At 37.9% G+C, this 13,331-nt stretch overlaps 1 protein-coding gene across 5 annotated transcripts; it reads right to left on the minus strand.

Annotated features, from left to right (window-relative positions):
• Positions 1-1,139: 1,139 nt before the first annotated feature.
• Positions 1,140-10,963, minus strand: LOC131303321 (general transcription and DNA repair factor IIH subunit TFB2-like). Of its 5 annotated transcripts, XM_058330129.1 has the most exons (15): positions 10,839-10,963; positions 10,536-10,703; positions 9,880-9,948; positions 9,183-9,276; positions 8,890-8,990; positions 8,753-8,798; positions 8,612-8,671; positions 8,221-8,289; positions 7,934-8,017; positions 7,762-7,845; positions 6,351-6,436; positions 5,799-5,889; positions 1,826-1,906; positions 1,619-1,693; positions 1,140-1,516 (listed from the first exon to the last, which is right to left on the minus strand). In XM_058330129.1, the coding sequence occupies exons 1-15, from the start codon at positions 10,949-10,951 to the stop codon at positions 1,388-1,390; spliced, it is 1,350 nt and encodes a 449-aa protein (XP_058186112.1). In that variant the 5' UTR covers positions 10,952-10,963; the 3' UTR covers positions 1,140-1,387. The 5 variants fall into 5 exon arrangements, with proteins under 5 accessions (XP_058186112.1, XP_058186113.1, XP_058186115.1 ...); XM_058330130.1 differs by lacking the exon at positions 1,826-1,906 and having other exon boundaries at positions 9,183-9,357; XM_058330132.1 differs by lacking the exons at positions 8,753-8,798; positions 8,890-8,990.
• Between the last annotated feature and the right edge of the window lie 2,368 nt (positions 10,964-13,331).

The raw sequence follows: 13,331 nt of genomic DNA on the forward strand, positions 1-13,331 counted from the left end.
GTTTGATTTTTTGGGGGTGGTTCGATTGGCCTTGTTTGGTTGTTCGTTTTTGTTGGGTCTTTCCTTAGTTTTGTCGGGTTGTTTTGTGCCGACTAGTGTGTGGGGTTGATTGTATGGTTGTTGTCATGTGATTGTCCCGTTTATTTTCTATTTATGATAAGTTTATGATTTCTCAAAAAAAAAAAAAAAAAACTCTCCCACACAATTAAACATTTTCTTTTCATACAATTTTCACATTTAATGATAAATCGTACATCCAAAAGGAATAAATGCACAACAAATTTTGTTTGTGCTCCCTGTGCATGGTACGTTTACGGCGCTTATAATTACTGAAATTGTGGAGAGCATATATATATATGATCCCAAAATTACATGATGATCTACAGTTCTAAGGTTGTGAAAGTAAAAACGATAGTGAAATCAATTTTTTTTTTTTCTGTCATTCATTAAATCTAATCTACTCTATCTTAGGAAATTTGGAGAGGGGGATGGGTGTTCACGGAAATCGAATTCTACCCATGTGCATAAGAGTATAGAAGAGGCACCAACTGCATTATACTCTACTTGCAATCAATTATCTTAATACCACGGAATCCTTTTCAAAAAGTGTTAGACAATGCCATAACGATTTTTTGTTAATATCAAAAACTTAATCACAAAAACTAGTATAAAATTTAGACATTAATGAAAATAATTTGGGCGGTATCATTTTCCATAGTATAAATTCAAACTTAGTGCAAGAGTAAGTATACCATATATATTGACAGTTATTTTAGTACTTTCTTAGTATGATGATTTTAGAAATGATGGGGTGCGGACATAGCTCCACCCAGCCAAAGCCTAGCTCCACCCCTGCCCACGAGCCACACGCAGCCTATAAAGGGGCAAATTCAGTGCATGAGAGGCTCCTGCCATTGCAAGGTCTAGAAAATAGTTGATGTACACAGTCTTACTTTTGCAAGCAAAAAGACTATTTCCACGACTCGAATCCGTGACCTTCATGTCACAATAGGGCAACTTTACCATTGTTCTAGACTCGCCCTTCAGCCAAACATAGCCTACGCGTACACAGAACACATACTCCCTATTTCATTTGCACGAAACTGATTCCATTCAGGCCAAAAACGAAAAACACCCTCTAACAAAACAATGCATACAAAAATTTATACATGCGAACATGGCACTACATGATTGCTGGTTGCGAAGTAGTCCGTCCAATCACCAATCGTGCATGTTCTGTAAATTTGTGTAACTTACATCTCTATTACTTTCTTTTCCTCTCCATATGATTCCATTAATTTCTAGCAAATTTACATCCAAAAGAAAAAGGAATGCCCTTTTCAAGCATCCAACTCCCCCTTCTGCAGATTCCACACATCTATTGCTTCTACCGACGCAAAAATTCTCGTATTTGCCCAAGTATTTCTGCCTTCACCACCAAGCGCATCTTCTTCGAGTCTTCCCACAATACACCTCCATATTCTCGTGCAAAGTCACAAGCGGCCTCAAAAACGTCCTACAGATTAAGGAAACAAAACCCATAAAATGGTAAAAGGTTTGAAGTAATATACAAAAACATAACTGTAAAGGAGAGGAACCTTTCTTCTATTTTTTTTACCCGAGAAGGGAACTCATCAAAAAGACTAGCAGGTGTCATCTCAACCCTATTCATATCTGATTCCCACAACCTAATCTGTTTCAAAAATTTGCATCTCAGAGCACAGTCAAGCAGATAATAAATAACTGAGTATTGTTTTTAATTTGAATAGGGGCAGAGGAACTTTTGGCTTTGAAAATGCATCTGAACACTGAAAACAATGTGAACCTGATCCGTGACATTTTCTGGTACCGAGGGTATTCTCTCTGCAACTCTAGGATGGGCATTCTGCTGAAGAAAAGTAATTATCTGCAAAATTGAAAGCTTCAAATTCACTACATCAACTATATTCTAGACAAAAGAAACAACCAACACAGGACCCCTGATAGTCAGTCCCAAGCCCGGATAAAGGAGGATGGTTGTGCATTAGGTAGCTAACAGCCAGCACGTAAAAAACCCGTTAGATCTTTATGACATGAATCCAAATATGATAACGAGACATGCTACGGCGTTCCCTTTAAGCGACGCTCTTGTGCCTGCCTTCGGGTGCTTCGAAAAACGAGCAAGGGATGTGGTGATAAGTGAGCAAGGGTTTCCGCGCGTGCTTGGTAGAGCACGGGTAAAGAAGCTAGCACAGGATTATAGGATTCGTTTAGCAACTTGGAATATAGGAATATTAACGGGTAAGACTAGGGAGCTAGTTGACACCATGTTTAAGAGGAGGACTAGTATAGCTTACCTTCAAGAGACTAAGTGGGTAGGGGAGAAAGCTAGGGATATAGAGGACACAGTTTATAAGCTTTACTATATGGGTACGGATAGACAGAGAAATGGGGTTGGTATCGTAGTAGATAAACACCTGAAAGATTCGGTAGTTACAGTCACGAGGAAAGAAAATCGGATTATTTTAGTTAAGCTTGTGATCATAGTTAGCATATTTAATATTATTAGTGCTTACGCACCCCAAGTAGGCTTAGATGATCTTACAAAAGAGCAATTTTGGGAGCAGATGGATGACGTGGTTCAAGAGATACCTTTTGGGGAGAAGCTATTTATAGGAGGCGATTTCAATGGTCATGTGGGAATGCATAAGCAAGGGGATGAGAAGGTGCATGGTGGCTTTGGATTTGGTGACCTTAACGAAGGTGGTTAGAGTATTTTAGATTTTGCAGTAGCCTTTGACCTTAGAGTATTTAATTACCTTTAAGAGCGGAGCCAATAGAAGCCAAATTGATTGTTTTCTTGCTAGAGGTGCAGACCGCTTGACATGTAAGGATTGTAAAGTTATTCCCGGAGAGTGTCTAGTGACATAGCATAGACTTTTGGTGTTAGATATTTGTCTCAAGGGGAATATTAGAAGGAGAAAGGAAACTAAATGCCTACGGACTAAATGGTGGGGTCTAATAGGGAAGAAACTAGAGGTATTCAAGGAAAGAATATCTCAAGAAGTACGGTGGGGAGTGGAAGGCGATAGTAACCATATGTGGAATACCATATCTTACGGTATTAGAAGAATATCGAAAGAAGTTCTCGGGGAGTCGAAGGGAAAATGTCCAATTTTCAAGGAGACGTGGTGGAATGACGAGATTCAAACCATAGTAAAAGCCAATGAGTGCTCTAAAAAGTGGCAAAAGGACAGGAATGAGGAAAATTTTCAAGATTATAAGCAAGCTAGCAAGGAAGCCGTTAGGGATGCTAAGTTGAAAGCCTATGGGAATTTCTGTGCTAGACTCGATAGTAAAGATGGAGAAAATATTATTTATAAACTTGCCAAGTTGCGAGAAAGGAGAGCTAGAGACGTTTCTCAAGTTAAGTGTATAAAAGGTATTGATTCGGTGGTGTTGGTGAAAGACAAGGCGATCAGGGATAAATGGAAGTCGTACTTCAAGAAGTTGTTAAATAAGAAAAACATGAAGGAGGCTTTGGTGGGAAGGAAGAGTATGTACCTGGCGAGAATATAGAATATGAATTCTATCGGAGAATACAAAAGTTCGAAGTGGTTAAAGCTTTGAAAATGATGAAACCTCGTAAGGCCTTAGGACCAGATGATATCCCTATTGAAGTATGGAAAAGTCTAAGTGACCTGGGGGTGACTTGGTTGACGAAATTGTTTAACAAGATTATTATGACTAGGAAGATGCCCAACGAATGGAGAAAGAGCACCCTAGTACCTATCTATAAGAATAAAGGGGCTATTCAAAACTGCAACAACTATCGAGGTATTAAATTGATGAGTCATACGATGAAGTTTTGGAAAAGAGTTATTGAGCATCACTTGAAGATGGTAACTACGGTGTCTGAGAAACAATTTGGGTTCATGCCTGGAAGATCAACCATGGAAGCTATCTACCTATTAAGGACAATGGTATAAAAACAAAAAGTAAAGAAGAAGGATCTCCATATGATTTTCATAGACTTAGAAAGGGCTTATGATAGGATGCCTAGAGACAACATATAGTGGGTTCTGGAGAGAAAGGGAGTGACTAAAGGGTACATGCCGTCACTACCATTCGATCACCAGTAGGGAAAACGAGTGAATTTTCAATCACTGTAGGATTGCATCAAGGGTTAGCCTTGAGCCCGTACCTTTTTGCTTTAGTTATGGATGAATTGACTAGACAATTTCAAGAAGATATCCCATTGTTTATGATGTTTGCAGATGACATTGTCCTCGTAGATGAAACCGTTACAGGTGTTAATACGAAACTAGAAATTTGGAGGGAAGCATTAGAGTCAAAAGGGTTTTCGGATAAGTTGGAGAAACTGAGTATATGGTGTGCAAGTTTAGTGGTACCAGCAGTGCACACAAAGAAAGAGTGATGATCCAAGACCAGGAGATACCTGAGAGTGATCATTTTAAGTACCTAGGCTCAATTATTAGTAGAGATGGAGAGATTGCCGATGATGTGTCCCATAGGATCCAAGTGGGGTAGCTCGAGTGGAGGAGCGCTACTGGTGTACTGTGTGACAAGAGGGTACCCATAAATTTAAAGAAAAATTCTACGGAACTGCCATCAGACCAGCGATGCTTTACGGGACAGAATGTTAGCCTATTAATAAACAACAAGTGCACAAGATGAATGTAGTGGAAATGAGAATATTGAGGTGAATGTGTAGTACGACTAGACGAGACAGGATTAGAAATGAAACGGTTCGTGAGATGGTAGGTGTAGCACCAATAGAAGAGAAGTTGAGAGAAAATAGGCTAAGGTGGTTTGGGCATGTCTACCGTAGACCAGGAGATGCAGTAGTTAAGAGAGTGGATAGGATAGCTTTGGGTAGCAATGCTACAGGAAGGGATAGACCTAAATTGACATTAGATGCTGTGGTGCGCAATGATACGAGTATAGTAGGTTTGTGTGAACAAGTGGCCTTTGACAGAGCTCAATGGAGGAAAAATATTCATGTAACCGACCCCAAGTGATTGGGACATAAGGCTCGGTTTGGTTTGGTTTGGAATAGGTTTGGCTCCAGACCCCAGTAGGTAATAATATCATCATGGGTTTTATAAGGCAACAGAAATAATAGCACAAGGATTTGAAAGCATGTGCTTGAAATACTTGTTGCCCATGAACCCAGAAGCTAAAATAATGTCCAAGTATTCATTAGCAGCAGCGACCAATGTTTTATCCGACTTTGAACAAACTATTAGTATGATTCTTCACCGTTAACATTGAAATAAAAAATAGTCGTGGGGATAATAACAACATATGTCCAATTTCAAACTAATAAGCATGATACGAAAAAATAAAACAAGAACTAACAAGCATGATCTATGGCTCACAGGTATTTTGAGAAATCTAACTTGTGATGGCAAACCATTCATAGAAGGCAACTGATGTGCCTAATGACAAATAAATGGCAATTGATGCCTCTTAAATGGAACACAGACCAAACTTCATCATATCATTAAATATAACAGTGAAATCATAGCTGCTCTATCAGGTGAAAGATGAAAGGACTTCGGAGAACACAAAAGATACAAGCTTTGTCTTTTCAAAACTTGTATTCTGCTATTTTGAGGAAAGAGCCAGTTTTTAATATACATCAGAAAGATTTTCCATACGTAATCATTTCCACTAAATATGCATTAAGATCTAAACACAATCAGAATCTTGTTTTCAAAAATAGTTTTAACAAAATCGATTTTGAAAATCGCAAACCAACGTGAAGTTACATACAGCAAGGAATCAATACTTGCCTGCTCTGCCATAATGCCATTTTCAAAAGCATTATACAGGCTTTCTTTTGTGATGGCAGCAACAATAAGATTTGGAAGTTGATATTCTACCCTGCCATTTCAGCACTAAAATTAGTCTTTGGTGATGAATACATGTACAAGAATAGCATTCAGTTAAATATAACCCATAAACATTCCATCCCAACGCCAAGATGACGACTTGTAAGGAAATTTGATGTATCCAATAATGTAGAAGAGTAAAGGTATGGAGAAAAGTATCTCAATTTGAAAGACTCAATTTAAATAAAAGACTCGATTTAAATTTTAAATTTCGCCCATTTTGGAGTGAGAAACCAACTAGGAACTTTTTATCCAGTGTTTGTAAAGATTCTCCCACCTTTAGCCAACAATTCATAGGGAAGGACCCGATTTTGACAAAGATCATCGAATCCTTTTTTCCTTAAACATATGGAGAATCATTTTCTATTACAATTTTTTTTTTCCTTTTGCTTTTTCCTCCTCCTTTTCATGTAGCTCATTCCAAATTGCTTATGAAGGACATTTCCATTATACCTTGAGAAGAGCCGCAAGATCTCGCAAAGTAATTTGGATGAAGAGTATGCATACACCCTAAAGTTAGTTTCCACAACAACAAAACCCTGGAGAAGGACAAATAAAAAAGAATATTACTTGTTAGATTTCACCTTTTATAGTCCACAACTTTTCTACCTAATTTTCCCAACAACCACCGAAAAGACATAGCAAACAGACTTCACAAACTGAACAGAAGAAAGAGCAAAGGACTAACATCCCATCTTGACACTTCAAAGGAACAAATAACTCCAACCAATACAACCACATGAACCTATTGGAGCCGACATAAACATTATGCAGCCAATCCATGTCATTTCAACATTTTAAATTGTGATGTAACAGAGTAATCTGCCAAAATATCTTCCATGCAACAATTTACAATGTCTTCAGCATACTACACGTTTGGCCAAAGTAGGCACATAATTCCTCTGTACCATAGCCCCAAAAGATTCTTCAAAAGTAAATTATCGTAGAAAATGGCCCATAAGGGCCCCTCGACCTTGTACCTATGCATATACAAGAAAACTAACCAAAAAACACTTATAAATCCACACAGCTGATAAAAAGCAAGGATGCCAACATCGTTGCTTTCAAGTTACTAATAGAGCTTTCCTTTCCCCTAGAAAGATCTACGACTCCCCTCTCCATTCACACTATGCACACAGCACCACATAATCCATAATGTATTATGCTGTCTCCACAGCTAATTTTCGTTTTAGTCAACCCCCTCTTTTTACTTGAATAGGCTAGGAATCCAAGAGCTCATGGCCGATGGAGGTTTGAAAAAGAAAGTGACCAAAAGTTGTATTACGTCTGCTATCTTCCTCAAGTTAACCAAGTCACTTATTGCCTTTCCGAGTTTTAGGAAGCAACCAAAAACTGGAATGATGACATTGGCCTGCATGCACACTAATTGCTCTAAAGACAAAGTAAGGTCAACTTGGCAAGAAAAAAAAAGATCCTGCCATAAACTGGAACGGTGAAACCTACTCTATAATTTGATGTGGAACAATATATCTAAGAGGCATTAAGGCGATGCAACCATCATACAAAAAGAAAGGGCCAAAACATAAAAAGGCCCCATACTCTGCCACATATCAAGAGGCCATGATGAAATCTTCTCATACCTGATACAGCCTAAGGAGTACGAAATAAAATATGGTTTTCTACTTAAGGCCCAGGTGAGAGGTCCTAGACCATATTTTGCACTCAACTTGATTCACCTTAGCATACTGTCAAACCAATTAAAGCACTTGGAAAAAACTGAATGACAAACACAACGATGCCAGTCTCTCATTCCCTCACAAGTAAAAAAAATTGTAACTATGACACGGAAGTTCAAGTCATGCATTGTTAAATTTCAATACAAGTTGAATCACAAGGGAAATACCTGCTTCCGTGATGATAAATCTGATAAGCTAATTGACAGATTGGTAGCTAACTTAGTAGGAATAAACCAACTCTCTTTCCTACCCTGCACAAATCCAAAAGTTCATGGAATAGTAAGGTCTTGGTATTGAACAAAAGTCTGAAAACACGCATAATTAGAAGAAGCAATTGACCTGCTGAAGCTTGACCAATCCCAGGTCGGCAAGGTCTTTTATCACATTTCTCTGAATATCAGTCAATGTGTTCATATTATATGCCTACGCAAGAAGGGTGCAGATGAAACTCGTTAACTATCGATTCATCACACAACTTGCATTGCAGAATTATGTTTACATTCTGGAAAGAAGAGTAGGAAATCTGTTGCCGAAGGATATCCATCAAATAGATCAAATTTCAGTAAGGGAAGGATTGCAAGTCAACAAGTGTCATAGAATTTAAGAATCTAAGTAAAATGCATTACCTCACCCGTGACGTGAAAACTAAGCTCCAGCAGAAATGAAATCAAATCTGCTGTATCCACACCTCGCTCCTTCACCACAATGACAAAGTCATAATTGCTGGTTAATATCAGGCATCAAATTACAACCTAATGTATCTAAGGAAAATAGGGATGAAGGGCATGTGCCTAGTATTCCAATAAGATGACTTTTCAGTTTCCAAAGCCACATACCAGTTAAAATTGAAAATGTCTAACTAACTCCCATTGTTATCTCTTTTTCTGGGCAACATGCACAAAGTGAACCTTAATATGGCAATTACTTGGATATCCAGGAAAAGGGATCCAACCTCTTTTCAACATTCTAGATAAACCAAAATCAAATTTTCCAAAACACAACAAAGTTGTCAGATACCTCAGAATTTGTGATATATTCCCTGATGATGTACCAGAGTTGTGCATTTGTATCCATCAGCTGTAATTTATAGAAATCAATACTTGCGCATATAAAACATCATGAAGACTACAGCCAGCAAATGACAAATATAATGCATACCAAAAATTGGAAACCACTTTCAGTTAGCTTTGGAGCTTCTTTGTCTCTATGGGACATAAAAACACATATCTATAAGGTACTGTATCCTTATTCTCCACTTAGAAAATTGAAACATATTTTTTGGGACACAAAATAACCTCTGACTCAGAAGGCCTCGTTGGAATATTTTCATCATTGAAGAGCTGAAGTTTGTTGTCCTTTCCGTTTGGCCGGAGCTGATAAGGTGCAGCAAGAAACACTAATGTACCAAAGTTTGAAGTCATGATAAGAGTGAGTCAGAGACTAAACTATCAACAAAACTGCACACTGAACAATTACAAAAACCAAGTAACTCAACTCATGACAGAGATGCAGGGTAACTAGGAACTTACTACCCTAAGCAATACACAAGCGCAAATGAGACAGAAAAACACAAAGATGAAGTTCATACCTCCCATTGTTCAGCAGCATAGGCTTCTAGATCCTCCAAGCTTGGAAGCCTCACTGTGATAGTAGAAGGCATTGGTTCCCTTGGTAAAACTCCACTGCGTATCGAGTTTAAAGGTAATCCATTGGTATCCGAGTAAAACAATACTTCTAGGATAAGCACATCCTGAGCAAAGTGACTAGATAGAGATTACTAGGACTGGAAAATGGTTTTATGTTTATTCATGTGGTAAATGACATTTAGATTAGAGAACACAGACACAAGGTTAGCCATGCAAAACATGACTTGGTGAGTAATTTTGTTACATACTCCAGATACGCAAGCAGCAAATACAGTTAAACAACCAATCCGAAATTTAGGTCACCCCTATACTAAAAAGCCACATCTAGTGAACGTGCTACATGTTGATGATGGAATCAAGGAAGAAGACTTTTCTAGAAGAAAAAGAAGGAAAGGAAAAGGGAAACTTCAAGAGTAAAAGATGGAAACTTTAAAGCCAGATAATTTTGGCCAGGCACAACTTTAAGAGACCAGAATTGAGCAGCTGGTGTCCAACCCCATATAGTAACAATGACTAATCCTTTAGTGAGGGAATCAAAACAAACACCTCTCCCCACTCCCCAACCAAACAAAGAAAAATGCACATCAGGCATGAGTAACAAATATACTAATGTGAAATATAAAAATGAAGAAAGCTTACCCATGTACTATATGCTTCTGAAGGTTAATCTGAAACTTTGTGTTTAATCTATAAGTGGTCCCCTTTTTCCTGCAGAAACACTACAAATAAATACAGAGTATGGGCAACCAGTATTTATTGGACTTGAAAGGAAATTCCTTTAAGGTGGACATAGCGTACTTGCAAGGTGAACATAATACTTATGTCTTAAAAAAGGTGAACATACACAAAATACTTACAACACTGTTATTAAAGTCTGCACATTTCAACCATCCATACATAGGGAACTCTCAAAGAATCAATGAAAACTAATGACAGAGTCTTGATATCATATTGGTTTGGGTCATTTTAGATTATGTAAATTACAGTGGGATGAGCTTTGATACCAATGCTTTACAATCTGCTCCCACATACAAATGACTAATTCTTGTTTTCATATAGCAAAAAATATATTCCCACCCATTTTTCCAAACATGAATTTGCTCGAAAACATTGATTGAAAGGAGCAGAGCGATTAACTGCATATTAAGAAAAGTGACATTTCTTGTAATACCCCTTTCGTACCTTACATAAGAATATACAGTAATACAGACATACCACCTGAGGATGCAAAACAAATTCACTTCTGACTTCTTCAAACAACACACCACCAACGAAAAAGACAGATCACTGCATACCTGTCAACAGTTTCAATAAATACTCTCAACTGGACCAATCTATCAACAGCAACAGTATGTTTAGATTCTCCATCTGCAAGCACCCACTCATGTATCGACGTTGCTAATACTGGTTCATCAATGTACAGCATCTGCAAGACGTACTTCTTGGCCAACGGTGGCAAAGATCTACGCACAAAAGCCCCAAGATGAAGTATCAATTAGGACCTCAGAAGATCTAATTAGTAATTACACATCCATATGAAAGAATCTACGTACCCTTCGAATTCAAAACATTTAGAGAGAGAGAAAGAGACGGGGGACCTGAGAATGGCTTCGCAAATGAAAGCATTGTCGTAAAGCTTGTCGAGCTTCATGGCAGGCAAGGAGGCCACCATGTCCATGAAGTTCTTGGCTATAATCTTCACTTGCGGCATTTTCTTGATGATCTGAGGAAGCGTCCAGTAGATGAGAGAGAGAGAGATGAGAACAGAAGGGTATCAAACCCTATAGTCATTCATATGTATGTACAAGTACAACAATACTAGAAGAACAGAACTGTATATACATACATGAATGAAAACGTATAATGATTTTCCAGTTTTTGGGTGAATTGTTGGGGTGAGTCCCTGAGGGTTTGATAGATTCATTGATGAATACTTTCCTACAGTGTACAGACATCAGGGATTCGAGTTGACGGCGTCGTTTTAGACAACTTGAATGACACACATCCACAAGGATTGGGGGGCCCACAATTTACTCCACCCACCCTATTTAAAAATTAAAAGACAAAAATGTGCAAGTAAAAGGGTGTTTTGGCTAAAACTAAATAAGGCACTTTGGCTTTTTCTTTTTCTTTTTCTTTTTTTTTGTCTTTAATTCAAAAAATTTAAGTTTAGATGACAATTTTTTATTTTTTTATTTTTTTATTTTCTCTAGAAGAACCAATAATCAACAAAACTTTGACGAAAAACGAACAAATGTAAGAAAAATTTAAATAAAAGTAGAACATACAACTCAATCCTTACTTTAGAAAAACATAGAACTTTTCTTCACTCACACCAACACTCTCACCTATACACGCACATGCACCCACTTCCATCTTAAGTAAACTCAGGTTGTCATTACCAAACTCAAAACATATTACTACATTTTCATTTTAATGACTTAGAGACAACTCTGCATTCCTTAATCAACCAATTTCTCTTTCTCAACCCACCTTGCTAATCACATTCGCATCTAAGTCGACACACTACACATAAGGAAGTAAAATATAATGCGCACGAGGACATTTCAAACAAAGCCTCAATGTGTCCTCAGAGAACTCACACATCCACCTAATTTAGTCTTTTCAAACTTAAGATCATGTTTTATTGTGTCCTCCCTCGTATCCCTTTTTATTCTGCCCTTTTAGTTTTCCTCTCATCGTTAACACGCACGTGTTATCGACCTCCACGCACATGCATACCATTCAGTCAAATCTCCAATTTATCATTATAAGTTTAAACTGCAATTCCAATGTAATTCTTCCACAATAGCTATTATCACATCTATGGCATCAAACATGTCACAATACCAACAAATTTCTACACCAATCTCAATACATCAAGCCACTATAATTTAGGGAGTCTATAAGAAAAGAAGAAAGCAAGCATCGACACCTCAAACTATCCAAGACATCAATTCAAGTTAAATGTTCATAGTTTCTCACATGAATGCTTCATTCTTTCGAAATTTCACATTTTAAAGCAAAGTATCAATACTCACATTCCCATTTTAATATGATACTAAACAATAACAAGATTCTTCGTTTCCGTTTTGTTACATGTTTTTTTTCTTTCATTTCCGGGCATTAAGGACCGCGTGTCTCACATTCATTCCAGCATCACTACGGTGGATCCGTGACTTTCTTGTGCACTTCCGGGCATTAGGGACCCCGTGCGTCCCATTTTCATTCCGGCATCACCCCTTATGGTGGATCACTGGATCCGTGGCTTTCTTGTGCACTTCCGGGCATTAGAGACCCCGTGCGTCCCATTTTCATTCCAGCATCACACCTTATGGTGGATCCGTGGCTTTCTTATTACCATCCAATGATCCACATGTCACTCATATAGTCACATATTCTCATTAAATAAGCAATTCCATTATCTAACATTTCTCTAATTCTCCCACCTAGCAAAACACGCATACCAGACCCACCTATGGATACAACACATAACGAGGAAAAACTATTAATTTTTTTCTCTATGTATCAGATAACATCAACGTCAAGTCATTTTCTGTCATATCAATGCACCAACAGTACATGTCCCTTATATTTCACAAGTTCTCACGTATTCTTGTTTCAATATACACATATACATAGCAACCATTACACTTCTCACTTTCTATTTCATCAACAAACTAATCGTTAGTCAATAACGTAACCCAATGTGTCAATCAATCCCATAAGAACTCAATCCCATAAAAGTAAGTCTAAGCAACCCATCCGTTTCACTACGCATAGTTTCATTTCACTCCTAAACCCTTCTCACTTACCTACAAGTTTTACCACGCTTTCATTTCTCAATAAGTTTTCCATCCGATTAGATCATTACACCACCACGCATCAAGTAAGCACTCTAGAGTTCATTCTCATGTAACTAAGTCAAAACTATAGAAAAGAAACATTTTAAACAATACTCAATGTTACCCGTAACATCTAATTCTTCCCCCCCCCCCCCCCCCCCCCCCCCCCCCCCCCCGATTTTTTTTTACAGAAAATTTTCAGCAGGGGTATTGATGCCCTTTTTTCAGGTATCGATACCAGAGCAG

The sequence above is a fragment of the Rhododendron vialii genome, chromosome 10a (genome assembly GCF_030253575.1).
Source record: "Rhododendron vialii isolate Sample 1 chromosome 10a, ASM3025357v1".
Classification (NCBI taxonomy): domain Eukaryota; kingdom Viridiplantae; phylum Streptophyta; class Magnoliopsida; order Ericales; family Ericaceae; genus Rhododendron; species Rhododendron vialii.

What these genes read in the sequence shown, in the direction of transcription:
- LOC131303321 (XM_058330129.1), bottom strand. Translation starts at nt 10,951, where the DNA reads ATGCCGCAAGTGAAGATTATAGCCAAGAACTTCATGGACATGGTGGCC. An exon ending in TTTATTGAAACTGTTGACAG is followed by an intron (nt 9,949 to 10,535) that starts GTATGCAGTGAT and finishes GTGTTTCTGCAG; the next exon opens with GAAAAAGGGGACCACTTATA. An exon ending in CAGAAGCATATAGTACATGG is followed by an intron (nt 9,277 to 9,879) that starts GTAAGCTTTCTT and finishes CTCGATACGCAG; the next exon opens with TGGAGTTTTACCAAGGGAAC.